The sequence below is a fragment of the Eurytemora carolleeae genome, unplaced genomic scaffold, assembly GCF_000591075.1.
Source record: "Eurytemora carolleeae unplaced genomic scaffold, Eaff_2.0 scaffold1068, whole genome shotgun sequence".
NCBI classification, from domain to species: Eukaryota; Metazoa; Arthropoda; class Copepoda; order Calanoida; family Temoridae; genus Eurytemora; species Eurytemora carolleeae.
Window position 1 is genome coordinate 84,212 of NW_019397324.1, and position 22,500 is coordinate 106,711.

Below are 22,500 nucleotides of genomic sequence, written 5' to 3' on the forward strand. Positions count from 1 at the left end.
AATAATAATAATAATAATGATTATAATAATAATAATAATTATTATTATTATTATTATAATGCCCTCGTTCATGGTAGTAGACTTTGACACCACTTTTAGCAAAGGTGAAATGTCGATTAAAAAAGAATGATCTCTAAAAATTCCAAAAAAAAGTACTTAACCTATAGTTGGAGGAAACTTCTCTGCGTACACCAAGTTATAGATCGGGTCACCAAACTCAGGAGACTGAAAACACATCGTTATTAATTGATATTTTGGGCATTATATGGAACACATCAAATCCATGTTTACTGTTAAAATATGTCTCTGATAGTCACAATTTTTTTTTTTGTATGAAAATAAAGTCAACAGAAATTCACCCTTGTTTTCTCGTCAATTATTTAATTTTATGAAATCCGCAAACTTTGCCCCCCAAAAAACTGGTTATTTGGGCAAATGTATAAATGAAAGGAAGATATTGAAAGTTCTGGTTCTCAGGCACATTGTTGACCATTAAGATTGACTTCACTGTGCTTCTAATTAATAAATTTAAAAGTAAGGAAAAAGTTTAAAAAGTGTAGAATTGTGTCGATTTTCTTCGTTCTGTATTATTCCGCAAGAATGGAGACACCACAGTTATAAAACAAAAGGATTTGAGTCTTTGCAATAAACTCAAATTTTCCAATTCCAATATCTATCTAACCTGATGGTGTACATCTTAAATATTTCAAACTTATATTTTGAGCTGTAGCAGAATTTATAGTTTGAAATATCAAAGGTCTACAGCATTTGGTTGCAAAGATATATAAATTAGAAAATCAGAGTTTGTGGCCATGACTCAATTCCTTTCAGAGTAATGTTTAAAGGTTACTGTTGTGAATAATGTTTAAAGGGTACTGTTGTGAATAATGTTTATAGGTTACTGTTGTGAATAATGTTTAAAGGCTACTGTTGTGAATAATGTTTAAAGGGTACTGTTGTGAATAATGTTTAAAGGGTACTGTTGTGAATAATGTTCAAAGGGTACTGTTGTGAATAATGTTCATATATATATATGTGTTATGACGTATTTCATTCATAATTCTATCTTAATGAAAACCAAGATATGTAGACTTTATACCTTGATGAAAACAATACTTTTAAACAAAAAAGTCACTACTATTGTGCTGACAATTGATAAAAGTTTAAAACAGTTAATGTGAAGTACATGTTTAGTTTAAAACTACGAAAAAATCAGGTCAATTGATTAATTGCTTTCTATAATCAGATTTTCATACTTACAATCGACGACAGCATCCTTCAGTTGTCCGGCAGTATCGACTATTTCCCTCCTGGCAGACCGGTCTGGTACAATGAACCGGAAAGGAGGAAAATCTGCAATCCCATTTTCATGAAACTCCTCAGGCTTAAATGTACTGTACTGTCTGATAAGAGAAATGTTTTAAATAAGTTTCAAATTTCAGCACTGCTCGAAAGGGATAGTCGTCGTAATTTTAAGTATTTTTAATAAAAAATGTATGCCTTTTTCCCACTGCTATTCTTGACGCTTTAATCTGACCAATAGTGTGGAAGATAACGTCGTTTTTTTGTCCTGAAAAATGTTTAATAATGATAATTTCTCCAATACGTCTGTAGCAAAAGATGCGCAAGTCACGTTAGGAGTGAAATAACAGATAAAAATGAGTGGTTTAAATACCTGGAAATCTAATTTTTATTTATCAGATAAAACTTTCAGAATCGGGCAAACCATTTTCTATTAATGAACAGTCACATGAAAATTAAGTTTCTTCTCCATTTAAGAATAATAAAAAAGCATATTTAAAGAACATTTTTCCTTGTTTGTGGGGCCAGCTGTACACTAGTAGTTTGATAAGGCCGCTGTACAAACTTATTATCTTGCTGTACTTCAAAGGGCTGTACAGACACGACGTTATCGCTTGAATTTTCCTTTTTTATATTTTCTTGCTGTACATTAAATATTGATTTTTTGTCGTACATGTACGGGGTTTGTAGAGTATAGGGGAGGTAAGGACGATTGTCCTGTTGTGCTTCATGTACAGCATGTACAGCATGTACTGCAGGTTTTCTGTCAGCAACCGAAATATCCAAATTTCTCTCTGGATTGTTTTTTCGAGATTTGTACTGCGCATTTTGTTGTTGTTCTGTCGTTGACTCTTGATTGTATTTTACAATTATATCCTGGTTTCCGTCCTTCACCTTTTCTTGTTTATCCTTCAGCAGAATAATATCAGTGAATCCATCTAAAAAAAGAAATTATTATAATAAAAATTATTTTTCTTTAGAAAAACTACGGTTTCATTTTTATTAATATTTGTCCGAGTGTCAAATATTAATGTTGCATTCACACAGGTCTGCTGTTTCGGTAATTATAAATTGGCGGTGCAGTCCAAAATAGGCCTGCCAAGGTTGGCCAATTTCGGATGTTCAAATGTACACCAGTTGTGCGTGATTTTGATAGGATATTTTTTTATTTATATTTCTTTGTGATTTAAACTTTCTAAAATATATAATAAAGCACTTTGCTCATATATATACATATTTATTTATATGTTCGCTATGGCTAGCCAAACGGCTAGACCAAAAATGGTGAATTTTTGAGAGAAAACAAACTTCAAAATTTGATTTTTTAAAGCCTTTAAAAATTAATTAAACAATCTCACTTGAACCACACAATTATGCCTTTCTGTAAATGAAGAGCTAGTCCATCTTGAAAATGCATTATAATAATAATAATAATAATAATAATAATAATAATAATAATAATAATAATGATAATAATAATAATAATAATAATAATAATAATAATAATAATAATAATAATAATAATAATAATAATAATAATAATAATAATAATAATAATAATAATAATAATAATAATAATAATAATAATAATAATAATAATAATAATAATAATAATAATAATAATAATAATAATAATAATAATAATAATAATAATAATAATAATAATAATAATAATAATAATAATAATAATAATAATAATAATAATAATAATAATAATAATAATAATAATAATAATAATAATAATAATAATAATAATAATAATAATAATAATAATAATAATAATAATAATAATAATAATAATAATAATAATAATAATAATAATAATAATAATAATAATAATAATAATAATAATAATAATAATAATAATAATAATAATAATAATAATAATAATAATAATAATAATAATAATAATAATAATNAAAACGACCGGTTCCAACTGAAGTGTTCCTTATATAATTTACAAATTAATGTAAATGCGGACTGATTGTCGTCTCCGTTTTCTTTTCATTAGAAATGCAACAAAACTATTAAAACTAATATATAAAAAAAGCTTCACAAATATTAGAATCCTTGAAACGAAAAAAGAGCGATTCGGCTAAAATGAATCATTCCATCCTAAACTAAATTCATGTGACATTAAACTGCCTGCTGGCAGAACTTTGTGACCTCGTAGCTCCTGCAGTAGGAAAAGTGAGAATTTAGCAACTACTTGTTTAGTTACTAGAAATGTAAAACCTTATTTTAATTCACAATATTTCTACAAAAAGTTCGGTAATGATTGAAAATAAAAAGTTTTGAAGAAAGAAAAGACAATAGGCTTTTATAAAAAAAAACTATAAACAGCTGATTTTACTGGCTTGAAAATTTCGCCTAATTCTGGAAATTTTAATAACTGAAGCAAAAAACACGCAAGTCACTTCTATAGAGAACACACAAATTGAAAATAAACAATAAACAAATAAATTGATATCTTTCTCTTTCTTGTTCAGAAAAAGCTTTTAATCGGACATGTGACACTTTCAATGGAAGGTTACTTGAAATTATAGTTTACAGTCTATTGCTATTGAGAAGCTATTCTGAAAATAGGAATAATAAAAAATACCAAAAATAGAATCAAAAACATCAAGATGCAAAGCACATTTTTATTTTCTTCTGAGTGCCTCGAAATCTCAGGGGGGGCGAATGTCCCCCCGCCCCCCCCCCCCCTGTATCCGCCCCTGAGGGAAGGTTTATGAATGATCAAAAGTCTAAAAATTTATTTTGTTAAAATTTTGAAAATGCGCGAAAAAATATTATGAAATCCGCAAACTTTTTTGGTTGTTTTTGTTTTATACTCTGTACAAAGAGAAGATGCTCAAAGATAAAGCCACAGTTAAAAGTTGAAATTGAAGATGGGCGGGGCCTAATAAAGTAAATTGCACGAAACTAACTCCTCTTACTGAAGAGCTAGATTGAGCAGAACAAAAATGTTTTGAATCTCTATCATTGAATTTGTTGAATAAATTTGCTTTTCTCAAATTTTTGCGTAAAATCTAAACTAAGGAGCTACGAGGTCCCAAACCCATCCCAGTAATGTTGCATAAATTTTAAATTTCACTGATATCATAATCACAAAATGCCAAAACAAATGATTTTTCTCCGGCGCATGATAGATTGTTATTCTAAAAACTTCAGATACTAAATAAAAAAAACAATATACCAATTTACATTTTAATTGTTACATTACAAGAAGCCTAAATTTTTGTTCTCAATACCGAACTTGCCGAAAGCATTACGGAATTACTCGCATTAAAAAAATTTAGAAAAAAATATTTGGGATATTTAAAATTGTGTGAGATATCTTTATCATTCTTTGCATAATGTTAAAATGTTGAGATTTATTAAAGTTTATTCATCTTTATATATCTTTCATCTATTTATATATTTTTCTTTTCTTTTTGTCTGTGGATACGTTTGTATCTAATAAACGTCAAAACGGCCGAACCGATTGGGCCAAAATTTTGTGTTGGACCCACGTTACCACGGGGAAGGTTTTTAAAATCCGCGAATTTGTTATTGTGTTACAATGTAAAAAAAGAGAAAATGTTCACAATTAAACTAGAAGATGGGCGCAAAGCGCCCTGAATGCCTGGTTATAAACATTAAAAGATCTCTGTGGAAATGAAATATATCTCAAGTGCCCTGTTTTTATTAAAGTAATCCGGCACCTTTTAATTAGTTCTTAGTTTTATATTACCCAATTGTGTAAACAATATCCCAAATTTGTTGTGTGAAAATAGACTTGCCAAGTGATACTCTTAAATTAAAGGGACAGTAAAGGAAAAATGAAAGGGGGTATAGGCTGAAAGCTAATCACTTTAGCTCTTGATCGCGACCCATGAAAGTCATATCTGATGTTCCTGTCTCGAGAAATTTAAATAAAATTGTGTCAAATTTATACGAAAATTAATATATATACAATTTTGAATAAAAGTAGTAGGTTTAAACAGACCATATTCAGCAAATAAGCAACCAATCTGAAAACGATGATATCCCAGAGAAAGCTAATTGTAAATTAGGTTTACTTTTATATTTGTTATTTCTATTTTCAATAGATTTCATTCATAATATTATTTTTACGTCCGTATTACTTGCCCAGAAATTCCACCAATGGCAGTGCAGTAAAGTGGTCACGTGATACAGGCTGAGACACGTGACCAGTTTACTGCTCTGCCATTGGTGATAGTTCTGGTCACGTGATTTAAGTTTCAGATTTTCAAAATTTTACATATATGAATTTTCGTATAATTTTATCACAGTTTTATATCAATTTCTCGAGACAGGAACATCAGATATGACTTTTATGGGTCGCGATCAAGAGCTAAAGTGATTAGCTTTCAGCCTATACCCCCTTTCATTTTTCCTTTACTGTCCCTTTAAGGTTTTAGTACAAATTGTTTACATAAAAGAAACTAACTAATTTTTTTTTAATTGTTTTTAAATTTATTTTGATGTTTGAAGAAAAAAAGTCGATTTAAAAAAATTAAATTTGTTTAGCCTATGTTATGTTACCCCAGGGTTTCCTAAAAAATCAGCCCATTTAGTCCAGCCGTTTGGCCAGGTCTAGCTAACATAAGTATATATATATATATTTATATGAACAAAGATTTACTACCGAAGACTGCTGGCAAAGCATGAAGCATAATGTATAGTTACTTTTGTTGTCAAATAAAAATGTGAAGTTGAAAATGGAAATTTATATAAATATGAGCAAAGAGCTTTATTATGTAGATATTCAATGACAATTACTGTGTTCCTGTTTGTATAAAAACTATCGTTATTTTGGTTTGTTTTCCCTCATATTGTCTCTTAGGACAAAAATGCGCAAAGTTTAAAAAAGCAAAAGTATTTGTGTGGCGCCTTTTAAAAGTCAAACAATCTGAAGAACGCACCAAGCCGCATGAGCCGTCCTTTTACATGAAAAAAATATTTGAATAGATATTTGAAAATTTAAGTTCTGATAAAATAAACTGCACTAATCTCAGAACTGGGGTTGAAGGGTTAAGAATTTTGTGGTCCGCAATTTTTTCATCCATCTTAAACAATATCCTACATACGCCCATCTTCCTTTTAATCCACATTTCTTTTATTCGTACCATTACGATAAATTATAATTAAGCTCTTAGTGGGTTAAATACTTGTATCAGACATTTTTTAAAGATTATTGTGTTATGTTACAACTTATAAGATGTTAAAGATCCTCTTCTGTATGGCATTATTTGCACAGGATGATGAAAAAGAATTGTTATTTTAAAGATTATTGTGTTATGTTACAACTTATTAGATGTTAAAGATCCTCTTCTGCAGGGCATTATTTGCACAGGATGATGAAAAAGAATTGTTATTTTAAAGGGACTGGCATGGAGTTTGAAGTGATTTTTAATTTTAAAAAGGGGGCATGTTTGATTCACAACTGTATCCTTATAACCTAAATATCTAGTCAATATAAACGTGGACAATATTGTCGTTTTCTAACTTGAAAAGTTTTTAACTCATACATCCTTTATCATATACAGCTTTTATGGGTGTTGTGAATCCGACATGTCCCTCTTTTTAAAATGGAGGATCATTTAAAATCCCACCGACACAGCCCTTGTAAAACACTATGGGGGGGGGAATAAAAAGTGACGGTTTAATGCAAGATGTTTGAAAACAAAATATTCCGATTAAAGAAAAAAATTCTTCACTATCTATCTATTCACATATCTTTCTATATATATATATATATATTTACATATCTATCTATCTACCCTTGAGGTATAAAGTGTCTGCATGAACTGTTGACCTTGAGCCATGCTTGGTTGCGTCACTGTTTACTTTCTCTCAGGTCTTCTATCGTTGAAATCTCCGAATGTGTGCGGCCATTTGTTAAGGTGAAAAATCCTCGAAATATTTACGGACAGTCAGGTTGAGGTTGGGAGATTTAAGGGGACCCAAAATAGTGGAAGAAGGGGAAGAAAGGGGTTGTGAAGGGGGCCGGGGGGAGGGGAAGGTCGAATCAGCTGATTTTAAAAGAAAGGAAAGAAAGAGTGTTCAGTATTGAACAGAGCGCGGATGGGATGCGTCACTGTAGTTCCGGGTGTGCATGCATACGCATTTGTCTGCGTACTTATCAAGTTATTTCAAGATTTCACTAGTTTAATTTTGAACCAAGTGATTTGAGTTGTTAATGTTAGTGTTTATGCATTTTAGATTAGTGTTTAACAAGTGACATGAACGAGAGGGGGGGCTAGATATACCTTGAAAAAGTTTTAGATTGGGGAGGGAAGTGATATGTACTTGCACGTAGTTTTTTCCCTATCTAGGGTTAGGTTTTTTTTTAACTTAATTTCAAATTTATATATAGAATGATAATGTAAGGTTCTATATGTACTTTAAATGTACTAGCAGTATTTTTTTACCCGAAAACCTAAAAAGTATCTTGAGTCTAAAAAATTTATTTTCAACTTATGGTTTATTTTAGAAAGTTATTTTACATTCTATTTTTAAGAGTTTTTAGATTTCTTTATCATATCACTTTGAGTTTTATCGTTCAATATACTTTCTTTTTTTGAGATATTGTTGATCTTTTTACATTTTACTAAAGAAATTGAATTTTTAATTATAATAGTTATAAGTTTCCCTTTTTTTCTTCTATTTTTCACTTTTCTTTTTTAAATTTTTTTTTGTCCCAGATATTGTGTTCCCTTCCCTTCCCCCCAGGACTGTAAGTAAATACTTACATTAAGGCCCCGCAATGTAAAGTTTTACAAACAACATCGATAAAAAAGTATGAAAATCCAATTTTTATTTTCTCACCGCCGCGCGGCAAGGAAATCTGCCAAAATGTTACTAAAAAATGTACACCTTTACGATGGTTGTCATTCTTCAATTCAAAGAGTAATTCAATTAAAACAAAATCTTACTCGTGCGTTTTGTTTAAATCTCAATAAAATCTATACATTTCAATCGAACGATGACATCGATCGTCCTTGGTTTAAAAAATAGTGAATACACACTTTCCATGATTTAAAAAATGGTTTTGAAGAATAACAATGAACTTTTCAAGGCGAAGGTCATGAGAACTACAGAACTCACCCATTTATTTTAATTTATAAAAGAAATTCAAGGATCTGTTTTATGAATACAGCCCAGGAGAATAGGTTAGCAAAACTCCACATAATTGATCACACCATGGCCTTCTTTCTTTTCGTACTCAAGGGAACTGATTACTCGCAAAATACTCTAATTATGTACTCTTTTATCTTTACAGCTTAACCTCATGCTACACTATGGTTAAATATATAAAAATATGCTTTTCACGCCCGCCATCTATTTCAACTTTTAATTGCGGATCTGTGAGCATTTCTCTTTGTTCAATACAGAATAATAACAAGCAAAAAAGTTCGCGAATTTAATACTATTTTTCGCCCATTTTCAAAATTTTACAACAATCTAAAATATTTGGACACAAATTTTATAATTGTTCAGCAGCCATAAACCTTCCCTGGGGTCATGTAAGGTCCCACACAAAATCTGTTCCCGATCGGTTCAGCCGGTTTGACGTTTATTGGATACAAACGCACGGACACCCTGACAGACAGACAAGCAAAGTATGCATATAGATTAAACACTTTTTTCTTGATAGAGAGGTTATAATTAAATCATGTTTAGATTTACAGAATTTTCTTATTTTTGACATGAGTGTGGGGCCGGGGAGGATATTTGGGTGGGGTTTTTAAACCCAGTGAAAACTCCTACAATGCATTGGTCTCTGCTTACTGGAGTGTATCTCCTTGTTTTTATTCAGTTTATGTAACATTGTCAATAGAGTTCATATTGAACTTTCGAACCCAAATTGTTGTTGATGCACAGTTGTTTACAGTGGGATGCATAAAACTGTAAAGTAGAAGACGACGTTTGTGTATTTGATGTTGTTATAAGCAAATTCCAATCATTATGTATTTGATGTTGTTATAAGTAAATACCAATATTGTGTATTTGATGTTGGTATAAGCAAATAGCAATCATTGTGTATTTGATGTTGTTATAAGTAAATACCAATATTGTGTATTTGATGTTGTTATAAGTAAATAGCAATATTGTGTATTTGATGTTGTTATAAGCAAATAGCAATCATTGTGTATTTGTTGTTGTTATAAGTAAATAGCAATATTGTGTATTTGATGTTGTTATAAGCAAATAGCAATCATTGTGTATTTGATGTTGTTATAATCAAATACCAATCATTGTGTATTTGATGTTGTTATAAGTAAATAGCAATCATTGTGTATTTGATGTTGTTATAAGTAAATACCAATCATTGTGTATTTGATGTTGATATGAGCAAATATCAATATTGTGTATTTGATGTTGTTATAAGCAAATAGTTTTACCAGATGCTACAAAATTAACTTATCAATTAAAAAATTGATGTGTGTAGAGTGTAAATTTTTGTGTTTCATGTTCAATTATTTAACATCATAACTTGAGTCTAACAGTCGTCTTCTTTTTCAACATTTATATTATGTCTTTGCAAAAGTTGCTGAAAGTTAATTCGATACAGGTTAAATAGAATGGAAATATATTTAAATCTTTTTCTAGCATCACTTAAACCCCTCCTTGCTTATTTTCTAAAAAACAAAAAATCAATTTTAAGAAAAAAAGAAGTATGTGGACATAATTGAAGTTTTGCTGCTTTTTCAAGGATTTGAATTTGATCGATGTATAAATCTTTAAACTAGGAAGAACCCGTATCGCTAGTAGCTACTTATAATATTATAAAGATTTTTAAATAAAAATGTTTTCAATATTCTTTAAATACTGTTTCACAATAAGAATTTTTTTAAAAATTATTTTTCAAAATATGAAATTCAAAGGATATAATTTATAGATATAACTTTTTACAATGAGCTAGTTTTTAAAACTAGAAAGAAACAATTTTGAAATGTTTAAATAAATGATACAACAACCGTAAAATATTTTTTTTTGAACTTTGGAGTTATGTATTTTCTACCCTCTTCTGTGAGGTCAAAAATTTATTAAAATATATCTTTTTCCAGGAGCAATTAGTTTTTTTATTAAGTTTCATGTAAAAAAATATATTCAATCAATGACAATAGAAGGATTTGTACCAAAAAAAAGATATTGGCACAAACGCAAAAATGTTATTTTATGAAACTATTATGTACTTTATCATTCTTCCTCACTTCATTGTGAATTTCATAATGAACGTGCTATAAAGCTCTGCATTATAGCACTTGTGCTAAAAAGTTTTGATTGTTTCACGGATTTTCTCCAACAAATTTAGGATATTTCCAAAAAAAAAATTCAAATGAAATGAAAATAAAATTTATATCAACTTTATATTTTGACTTCTGCTCTTTTTCAAAGCTTATTTGATCTAGAAATTGACATTGAAATAAGACAATTACACAAACGTTTCATAAAATTATCTATTAAACTATTATTATGGCACGACGTGCTATAAAGTTTTTGGACAGAAATTTTCTCTTTATCCAGAAGGTTCGAGTCTTTTTAGATTAAATTTTTTCCCGAGCTTTAGCGAGACACTAAATATAATCTAAAAAGAACCAAATTAACAGTGTTATAAATAGTTATCATCATTATTATATTATTTTGCGATTAAATATTATGCATCCTTTTGTAAATTTTTCAACGGGTTATTTTTTTGGGGCCATTCACAGGTGGTACCTACTTGGCTCTTGTGTAGGGTGCAGTCTGCTGGCTAGGGGCCGGGTTGCAATCTGGAGATTCCATTTCGGGGTTCTTTTCAGATTTTTCTTCTTATCCTTATTCTTATTGTCCATCAGCATAACCTTAGAGTTTTATCTTTCGTCCTTTTTTGTAAAGGTTAAAGGGATTGTAAGCGTAATTTCAAATGACCTTCCATGTAAAGATTGTACAGTGTACAGTGTACACGGTATCCGTAAAAGGTTTGACTGATCAATGTTTTTGTTTTTTAACTGTTTCTTTTCATTTGTGGTTTCTCTGCATAAGTGATTGCGCATTTCTTCTGTATAGAAATAATAGAGAAATTATCAGCGTCAAACACTTCCAGTCAAAAAAACGAAAATGGACATTTTTGATCAGCTTTTTATCAGCTTAAGGTTTGAATGGAACCGTCCTAAATAGGGCATTGGAATCTCGTTAAACGGCATAAATATCATTGGATTATTAAAATCCAGTTTAAAATATTTACATTTTTCCAAAAAATCTAAATTAATTAAATAGGGATATAGGGATATAGGGATATAGAGAGGAAAAAAGAATTATAAACAATTATCTGAATTATTTTTTTAATGGATTGGCCTTTTTAAATTTTTAAAATAACGTTTAATTGTTGATTTAAATTAATTTAGAATTGAAAAAAATGAAAACATGGAGGTTTCTGATTGTCTTTACATTTGCTTCAAACGGTAATAACTATAATGATGATAGTTATAATGATAATAATATTATCAATGATAATAATAATAATAATAATAATAATTAATAATAATAATAATAATAATAATAATAATAATAATAATAGTAATAATAATAATAATAATAATAAAAATAATAATGATAATAATTTATGATGATAATTACAAATTCTGGTTTTATAATATCATTACTAATTTATTATTTTATATGATTTCCAATTTGTATAAATTTTGGTAAGGGTTGCTGTGCGTGCATTTAAAAATGTTTAAAATCAATAGTATTTCTTTGTATTATCTCGTGTTTTGCCAATTACTTCTTGAAAACCAAAGCTAACGGCACCACGTGCTTTAAAATGCTGAAATGAACATGTAAAGGGCTACAGAAAAGCATAAAAGATTTCACATAGAAAAAAGTCTCATAAATTTTTAAGAAAGTGTTGACTTTGAAGTGTCGCAACGCCTTGGTCTTTGTTTTTACCCCTCTAACTATAAATGTATGCTTTTCTGTAGTTCTTTACATGTAAATATTACATGTTGAGACCTTTCAGTCGCAGAGAGTTAGATTGGTAAAATCAAAGCATAAGGCGTTGCGACACTTCAATGTTGACCCTGTCTTAAAAATTGATGAGACTTTTTTTAAGTAGGCTAAATCTATGTGAAATATCCTTTAAATTTGATGACTTCACTCTTACAGAATCTCTTAATGGGACTGATGTTGTAATTTCAAGTGATCCTTCATTCTCCTAATCATATCTGTACACAAGAAGCATTTAGCACTGACATTTTCCTTCAATGTTTCTGCAGGAAAAGGTTATATATATTAGCCACCATTGAAAGTAATCTATTCTGAAGAGAAAAATAAACATATTTAACGCATTCTTGACTAGATAAAGTTCAGAATCGGACATGCCAGTCCAGAAATGGAGCTAGGGCCCCTGGAAGTTATGCAAACAGTCTCTTTAATGACAAATAAAGTTACGTCGACAAATCCTTTATGAGAGTTTATTACATGTGTATTTCAGTTGACGTGAAGGCGGAAACACTAGAGGAGAAAAAAGCAGAATGTTTAATGTGGAGCCATTTAGAGAACAAGACTTTACCCCTTCAGGTGGGTGGATAGATAGATAGATAGATAGATAGATAGATAGATAGATAGATAGATAGATAGATAGATAGATAGATAGATAGATAGATAGATAGATAGATAATAGATAAATAGATAAATAGATATATAAATAGATTAATAGATAGATATATATATAGATAAGTATACAACTTGTCCTTGCTGCTTAAAACTGAAACTGAGAAGAAACTGGAGTTTACGATGATATATAAATGTATGTAACACTTATGTTTAGGATGATGGACATGCAAACTGTACAACAAACCCAGACTGTACAGGTGAAGTACAGTATAGTACGGTACAGTAAAGTACAGTAAACCAGTTTGGACTGTGCATAGGATTGTCCACCTGAACAACACCCTTTAGTTTAGATTCTTCATAATAGAACGTTTCACTTTGATGTGATTTTAAACCGATTGACACTGATTACAAATTTTATTTTCTAACCTTGGTTTCATAGATAATGATCATAATTATCAAGTTAAGCATGATAATTATAAAGATATTTATGATGATCATTATATATATTACGATAATAATGATGATTATCAAGATAATCGTGATGATTTTAAAGATGATCATAAAGATTATCAAGATAATTGTGATGATTATAAAGATGATCATAGAGATTATCAATTTGATCAACATGATTTTCAAAATTATCATGATAATTATCAAGATGATCATGATGTTTATCTAGATTATCATCATTTTTATCAAGATAATCATGATGATTATCAAAATTATCATGTTAATAATCCAAATGATCATGATAATTTACAATATGACCATGATAATTATCTAGATAATCATGATATTTAGTAAGATGATCATGATGATTATCCAGATATTTTAATAATAATTATCAAGATGATCATGATAATTATCAAGATGATCATAATGATTATCAAGATGACCATGATGAGTATCGTAATAATTATCAAGATGATCATGATGATTATCAAGATGATCATGATGATTATCAAGACGATCATGATAATTATTAAGATGGTCATGAGGATTATCAAGATGGTCATGATGATTATCCAGATGATCATGATGATTATCCAGATAATCATGATGATTATTCAGATGATCATGATGATTATTCAGATGATCATGATGATTATCAAGATGATCATGATGATTATCAAGATGATCATGATGATTATCAAGATGATCATGATGATTATCCAGATAATCATGATGATTATTCAGATGATCATGATGATTAGATGATCATGATGATTATCAAGATGATCATGATGATTATCAAGATGATCATGATGATTATCAAGATGATCAAGATGATAAAGATTTGATGATTACTATTTTAGGGTTCAGCTGTAAAGGAATGTTTAAAGGATCTCCTGTTTCATTTGGAATGAAGGTTCATCAATGTCAGGTATTTCTTTTCATTTTTACTGTATTTTTTTAAGTAAAAATTTTCGATTTTTGGTTGTTTTATTGGTTGTATTGCCTAGTCACAATTTGCCTAGTCAAATTTTTTTTTTTTTTTAATCCGCGAATTTGTTGTCAAAAACTTCGCAAATTTTTGAAAATCATTCAGTTTTCTATAAACCAAACAGAAGTCGAGAGACACATTGAAACTGGCTCCCATGATAACTGAAGAGCTTACTATGCGGGGTAAGCCCAACTACAGGAATATGAATTACTTCTCCTATATTTTCAATGGGGAGAGGGCAGAGACCAAGAAATGACGCTGTTCCCAGAGTACACCACTGTCCTTGAGGGGGGATTTGAAACCAACAACATGCTAGAGTCATTCAACAGAACCTAGAACAGTTTGTCTGGCAACAGCCGAATGTATTTGCTATCCAAGAGCTAGTATTTAAAATATATAAATCTGATACATAACGATATTTTATCTTTTGTAGAGTAATAGGAATGTTAAAATTGCTGTACAAGATACAATTTAATTGTCACAACATTTAATTCATTAAAATTGAAATGGTTCAGTTTTTAAAAAAAATGTTGAAGTTTTGACAAAATTTGTTTGAAAAAAAGCAAAAGACAAAAAACATGCTCTTAAGTTATCTAGGCAAAATGTTACTAGACAAACTTGAACTAGGCAAAAAGTTACCCAGGCAAAATTTTACCTAGGCAAATCTGAACCAGGCAAAATGTGACAAGGCAAATTGTGACTTTGCAAAATGTTACAGCTGAGCCTTTTGTAGGCATTTTGCCGGCTTATATACTAAATGATCTGAGAGATAGATACTATTTTCCCCCCTAAATATAAACAAAAAATAAGAATGTTAACAAAGGAAGCACTAGAAAAATAACTTGTTTTTAAGAATACTCTTTTACAAACAACCCCAATTTTTCTAAAATTGTACAGTTTTGCCCAGCATGCCTGAGCCCAAAACTTAAGACAGGGTATCGTTATGAAAACTAGTTTTGAAACCTGGTTTCACGAATGGGGTCAGGCAGTTTTGTTGATATCAACATTTTTGTTAAGAATATTATTTTATTTAGTTTCTTCAAATTCTCCATTTTTTTCGAATCTCTCAAATCAAAATCTACACAAATGTTAGACCCCAAAAAGGAAACTTGGGAGTTTCGTTCAACGATACTCTTTTAAATTTCGGGCTCTGCTGTACTCAGTACACTGAACCTCTATCAATATCTACTATGTTGTTGTATAGTAATTTTCTTCTGTTATGGATAGATTGCTTATTTTTTAATAAAATTAGATTAAAAGCTAAGTCTGAATTTTAGTAATTAATTTATATATGTGTTTTATATATGTGTTAATTTAATTTTTTATTCAGGAGCCCCCTGGTCTAGAAATATTTGGGAATGCTCCACAATTTTTGGAAACAAACTTCTCCCATATTTTCCAAGATGGCGCCAAATATCAGGAAAATCAAACCAAATATTTTCTCCAGTTTTGTTCGCGTAATCTTAAATGTACATTTGTACAGTTATTCATTTTAATTCTCATTTTGAATTTGTTTTAATATTTGAGTTATCGTAGGTTCCACCTGCAATCCTAAATCTTCAAGGTCTCTCAGGTAAAATGCAGTAAAAAAAATCAACTATTTAGCTATCCTTTCTTTCTATCTATCTATTTATCTTTATATCTGTTTATATATCAATCAATCATCTATCTATTTGTATATCTATCTTTTTATCTAATTTTGTATCAAGGTATCTATCTATTTATCTCTATCTATCTATATATCTATCTGTTTATCTAATTTTGTATCCAGGTATTATCTATTGATACATATATATCCATCTATCGATATAAACCCTGTATCTATGTATCCAGGTATCCCGGAACTTCCGTTTGGGAATTCTCAAGTTCCAGGTGTAAACCTTTACTTTAAGGTAAACCTTCTTTACGCCGTAATTATTAAAGAAACTGTAGACGTAACTTCAAATGAGCCTCCAGTCTCCACTTGACATAGGTATCCCTTAAACCTGTATCTGGTAACAATGTAGAAGATATCGTCGTATTTCTAGGGGGAAAAATTGAGAGAAATCTTCATAATATCAGTTTAGTTCGTACACAGGTTTAAAGGGTACAGCATGGTGTTAATCACACATGCAACTCTATACATGGAGGGTGTCATAAACATTATCATTGACTATAAACAATTCATTAACGTTATTGGTTGTCAGTATATAAAGTTAACATTAACATTAACATTAACATTATCATTGACTATAAACAATTCATTGAAGTTTATGGTTGTCAGTATATAAAATTAACATCACCATTAACATTAAAATTAACATTAACATTGACTTTAAACAATTCATTAAAGTTTATGGTTGTCAGTATATAAAGTTAACATTAACATTAACATTAACATTGACTATAAACAATTTATTAACGTTATTGGTTGTCAGTATATAAAATTAACATTAACATTGAATTTAAACAATTGTTGTTTATATATGTTAATATCAATTAACATTAACATTTGTATGTTAAAATTAACATTAATTAAATTTATTAAATCTTCAATGGTCTCATATATAGAGCCTCTAATGCAAATTAGAAGTTACTGAATACTCTCCTCAAACTCAATTTTCAAATTTTACAAACCTGATATCTTTGCAATCTGATATTGTAGGTCTTTAAAAGCTTTAAATAAAAATTCAGTTTGATCAAATAGTCAAAGTCTGAAATATCCAAGGTTTACATCTTCATATTTAATCATAATACAAAGAAACAGGATGCAGTGTAAAGTTTCTTTTATCACGAAAAAGAAACCGAGAATGCGGAAATGAAAAAAATATGTTTTAATTAACAAAATTATTGATATTTTATTCATACTTGATCAGACAAAGCTTTCAATGGTACCGTTGTGAATCGGGTAATGCCATCTTTGCATGAGGGGTCACTTGAAATTACGCTTAAAGTCTCTTTTGAATATATTTTTCAGGTTAATCTGGCTCCAAACAATGTGAATGAGACCTTTAACACTCTCAAAATTGGGCTTGAAATTCAGGTAGAGACAGGGTTACCCACAAGAAATGAGACAAAAATGACGACCTGAAAGTCTTTATATATGGCGATCCTAAAGTTGAATTTTGTTTCTAACATAGTTTTAATTGTTTAATTTGACAAATATAGAAAGAGGATTAGAGCTATATAGTTAACAATGAATGCCAAAAAAAATACTTAATAAATTCCATAGGGTCGTCTACAGACTCTCGTCTTTTTCGGGTAACGCTGAATACTTTTAGTATCAATAGAGTTTTGATGACAACATAATCCATCCAAAAGTGTTTAACTTAACTTAAATGTGATATTACAGCTTGTTAGATATGAATTAACATGATTTTTTATTATACTTTTTATGAATTGTGTTTACGTAACGAGTATAAATATTTTTCTGAAAATGATGATCATTTTTCCTACAATATTCTTAAAAGATGACTTCAACCAAAGTTTGACTAAACTGTAGTCATGATTCCAAATAAAAAATTTGTTTTTAAATCAAACAAACTAGATTTACTAAATATACCCGAGTCATTTTAATTCATATTTTATTTAAGTTATTTTTTTATATTTTACTAAATTTTTAGGCCTGTGTAAACCATAGCGCTATGGGCTTAAACGCAAATGTGCGTAGCAGCAAAGCACTAGGCATGCATTTGTCATAAAAAATTTAATCTTTTGTTGTTATTTTTAACTAAATTAACTCAACTTAATTGTGAAGATTAACTCTTGATCTCGGGAAAGTGAGAAACTTAGAAACTAAGAATTTAATTAGGTTTATGTTTGTTCAACACTTAGCACTAAATTACTTTTCAAAACTTTGGAAAACTCTTGAAAACAAATAACAAATGCGGGATTCATCAAAAAGAGCAACCCCTCCCNAATAATACTATATTTGTCTAATTAAATGACAGTTTATGGTAGTAATCAGAAAACAAAGGAATTATTGATGTGTTTTTTATAAAGATGTTCCTTACAGTTTCTAATTTGTATTTCATTTAACTAATTGTTAATGCACAATGAATGTATATTTAGTTGAGATTTCAATATGTATACTTTGTTTCAACAAAAACGATCAAACAAAATTATCAAACATGATATTTTCAATTGGCTCATAATTAATTTTCTTTTGTGTTTTATTTTAAGCTGAACCATCATACATTATTATTTTGTACTTTGTGTTTGAAAATAAATATAACTATAGTAAAACTCTCTTTAAAAAATCATCCGTTAAAAGAAACCGAGTTTTTTCACATAATCTGATTTCCTAATCCCCTGCTCTTTCAACAAGTAAATAAGTTCATTACTTCTTTAACAGTGGGAAAATTCTGTGTTGGGTATGATCTCGATATCCACTGTGGACACTTTTAATTTTAGGATCTATAAAAAAATAACTGTAACTCTCATATCTTCATTTTATCAATTCCTTCACTGATCAAAGCTCCCTTCAACTAAATATTAAATTAATCCGCAGATTAATAAAAGCTTGATTTTGATATCCTTAAGACAAAAATTCCAAGCTTAAAGTGTATATTTTCTCTTCTCCCTGGTTGTAATTTGTGTTGGTTTTAAACCCTCAATGTTTTGAAAAAAGTATAAAACAATCTGATATGTTTATCGAAATTGTATTCTTTGTAAGTTTGCTTTAACATACAGAGCAACCAGATAGCAGTATTCGAGTGTATCTATATGTTGTTCCAGAGCAAATGTTTGATTAGTAACTTATCAAATCACTTATTAAGTTAGCAATTGCTGTGTCTCATGCTCTTTGGACTACCTAGGTCTTAACATTAGTTAAAAAGTCGTCTTTTCTTCCTTTGAATTTACACATTAGATAGAAATGACAGCTCATAAATTTAAATATAAGCCCAAAAAATCCATATTGAATTTAATTTTTAAAACAATTCAAATGCAAAAACACTTAAAGAAATTGTTTAGATCTTTTAAAATCTCTAAAGCCCATATCAAGCATCTCTTATAATAGCAAACATATTTCAACAAAATGAATTAGGAAAATTATGTTATTCTGGGGCGTATACAGGATTTATCCATGTAGGGCTTAATCTTTCTTCAATCCATTTCAAGAATATGCACCTTTTGACTATTGAGGGGTCTAAACGACCCAAGGAACCGTATATATTACATCAGACCCCCCTCCATCCTATACAGCCCTGATGTTATTGATAGCGCTGCGGCTAGACTACTCTAAAACTATGACAATATGCATGATGCCTACAGATGGAGGAGAAGTTTGTATCTTAAATAAACCTCTGTTCGATGATGCCATCATTCCTGTTCCTCATTGCATTCAAAAATATCCAGCTCAGGTATTAAGTTAAAATCAGTTAAATCAGTTGGATCGGTTTACATCAGATCGACTACATCAGTTTAAATCAGTTCAAATTAATTATATCAGTTGGATTAGTTTTAATCAGTTAAATTGTTGGATATCTTGGTAAAAATGGTTGATATCTTTTGTACAGCCGGTTATTTGATATCCATTGTACAGCCGGTTATTTGATATCCATTGTACAGCCGGTTATTTGATATCCAATATCCATATATTTGATATCCATGCCATGCTAATTTTCTTTTTTTAAACGAACCGTTGGATTTCCAATGATATTGTGCATATAATGACTGAAATAATAAATATGTTATGTGTCGAGTTATGACCAATGTTACCTAATTTTGCATAACTTTGCATATTTTTTTTTTTCTTGTAAAACTATTTATTCGAAATATCTAATCAAATTTAAGCTACACCATTTACATACAGGGTTAACCACAAAGAATGAGACTTCAGAGACGATTGTACGAAATTTACACTGTCTGTTTCCTTACATTCACGATTCCCTGCAACTGTAAACTTGTTTCTTTCTTTTGCAAATCTTTATATAAGCCATTCGAATACTATAGATAATGCAAAATGCTTAATTTAACCTTTGGATCGTTACAATTTAAGAGTTTTCGGTCGTCTTTGCAGTCTCATTCTTTGTGGGTAACCCTGTACTTATGTATTTCTTTTATGTGTGAATAGATCTTTATAATAAAAATAATAATTTTAATAAACTTTTGTTTAGCCGATTGTGGGAGATCCTTGCAATGTAAACGATCTTTTTGCTTGCGGGGAGCATCAAACCTGTACACAAAGTACCACAGAGGATCCTGAAGGTATATACATATATTAAACATTAAAATTCAGATCAAATTCCAAACCAATGAATTGGGTGGTTTTGTTAAAATAAAAATTGTAAATTAATCATAGGAACGCATTAATTTCTTCTTAAATTTATATTTGGTGTAGGAGTTTGTGAATGTTTGTCAGAATTTGAATTAAATGCTGATAAAAGCTGCGGTTCAAGAACATCAACGCCTATCCCTCAAACCCTCAATAGCAACATCGAGTTCCAGCCTCACATCGCGGAAAATGCGTCTAGTCATACTGCCGTTGCGGCTGGAGTGGTGTCAGTTCTCATCATTATTGCACTTATCGCAATTGCCGCGTTTTTTATTAATCGTCATAGACTGATTCCCCGGCTACGCGCAAAGCTGAAGAATACCCCGTATGAGGATATTGTGGTTAATAGTTCTAGTCGTCTTCCATGAAAATCCCCCAATCATTCTACCTGAGCTGAAAACATTAGAATTGGATACCTTTAACTAATCCCAATCGCTTAATCTGAATATCCAATGCGGACACTTTTAATTTCCTTTTTATTCAATTTGCGCTCTTTACCTCGGCTTTTCTGATTGGCTGTTATGTTTCGATTGGTTGTGTATCTAACTCAAGTTGAGTTATTAACACTTTTGTTGATACAAACATAAGATTAAAATAATCTTAAAATTAACAAAAAGAGAAGATCAAGCATGGATCTTAATATCCACAATTCAAAAGTTTTCAACTCTGATCATATATAATTTTTTACCTCTTCATCTCATATTTTTCACATTTTTTTCAGAAATCTCTTTGACTTGCAGACCCACTTGTTTTGCAAATTAATGTCCAGTGTTATTGTTTGCAAGATTTGCATATATATATTTGCAATTTTAGAAGATATGTTAATGGTCTTTAAAGTTTGTAAATATTTGTAGAAATTTGTAACAAAAAAATTGTCTTTCACATATCTTGGCGATTTTTCTGCTTTCAAGTATAATTTAAATTCATGTAAATTGATAAAATTGTTATGAATAAATAAGTTAATTTTTAATACCAACTATTATTTTCGAAACAATTGGAAAACATTATTTAAAGAGACTGTAAAGGAAAAATGAAAAGGGGTATAGGCTGAAACCTAAGCAAATTGTAGGAGTTGATCGAGACCCATAAGAGTTCTATCTGATTTTCCTGTCTCGAGAAATTGATATAAAATTGTGTCAAATTTACACGAAAATCTAAACATATAAAATTTTGTTTAAAAATAATAGTTTAAACAGATGATATTCAGCAAATACGCAAACAATCTGAAAACGATTATATCCCACAACCAATCTGAAAACGACGATATCCCAGAGAGTCTAAGAAACTTAGGTTTGCTCCTATTATAATATTTGAATTTAATAGTATTTCATTTTGAATAGATATAATAGATATATTATTTATATGTCTGTATCACGTGACCAAAACTTTCACCAATGGCAGTGCAGTATACTGTTCATGTGATACAGACGTAGACATGTGACAATAATACTGCACTGCCATTGGTGGGAGTTTTGGTCACGTGATACGGACGTAAAAAAACATTTTAAAGTATATCCTGATTTAAAGGTTGGACTTGCAAGCTCTTTAGCAAGAAATGTTTAAGAATTTTGCCAATATATTCTTTTAAACTAAAGCTAACAATAAGTAGTTTACAGTGCCATAATAGTACATGTATAGGGCTACAGAAAAGCATAAGTGAGTGAGTAAGAGCGGTAAAATTCAAGCCCATACCGTTGCGACACTTCAAAGTCGACCCTGTCTTAAACATGTATGCGACTTTATAAGTAGACTAAATCGATGTATACCAGAGAATAATGGAACTTAAAAATCGTTTTTGATTTCCGATAGTCCATAAAATGACAAAAAGTGGATAAGATAGAATATAAGATATAGTTTATTGCTAAAAATACACATACAAGTTACAGGC

At 29.7% G+C, this 22,500-nt stretch overlaps 2 protein-coding genes across 2 annotated transcripts in view; one reads left to right on the plus strand and one right to left on the minus strand.

Moving 5' to 3' along the window:
- LOC111713511 (uncharacterized) overlaps positions 1-11,150 on the minus strand; it is a 17,322-nt gene extending 6,172 nt beyond the window's left edge. Inside the window, exons 1-3 of the mRNA XM_023488376.1 lie at positions 11,039-11,150; positions 1,814-2,240; positions 1,261-1,403 (exon numbers count right to left, since the gene is read on the minus strand). Coding sequence (XP_023344144.1) covers positions 1,261-1,403; positions 1,814-2,240; positions 11,039-11,150 — 682 coding nt within the window. The remainder of the gene's footprint in view (positions 1-1,260; positions 1,404-1,813; positions 2,241-11,038) is intronic.
- Positions 11,151-11,683: 533 nt separating this feature from the next.
- Positions 11,684-21,582, plus strand: LOC111713516 (uncharacterized). The gene is made up of 12 exons (XM_023488381.1): positions 11,684-11,759; positions 12,791-12,876; positions 13,127-13,169; positions 14,229-14,296; positions 15,687-15,776; positions 15,893-15,929; positions 16,190-16,248; positions 17,313-17,378; positions 17,959-18,019; positions 19,610-19,698; positions 20,455-20,545; positions 20,679-21,582. The coding sequence occupies exons 1-12, from the start codon at positions 11,714-11,716 to the stop codon at positions 20,978-20,980; spliced, it is 1,038 nt and encodes a 345-aa protein (XP_023344149.1). The 5' UTR covers positions 11,684-11,713; the 3' UTR covers positions 20,981-21,582.
- The last annotated feature ends 918 nt before the right edge of the window (positions 21,583-22,500 follow it).

Coding starts and splice junctions, on each gene's coding strand:
- LOC111713516 (XM_023488381.1), top strand. CDS start 11,714: ATGAAAACATGGAGGTTTCTGATTGTCTTTACATTTGCTTCAAACG. Junction 13,170..14,228: donor AACAAACCCAGACTGTACAG/GTGAAGTACAGT, acceptor TTACTATTTTAG/GGTTCAGCTGTAAAGGAATG. Junction 15,930..16,189: donor AAATCTTCAAGGTCTCTCAG/GTAAAATGCAGT, acceptor CTATGTATCCAG/GTATCCCGGAACTTCCGTTT.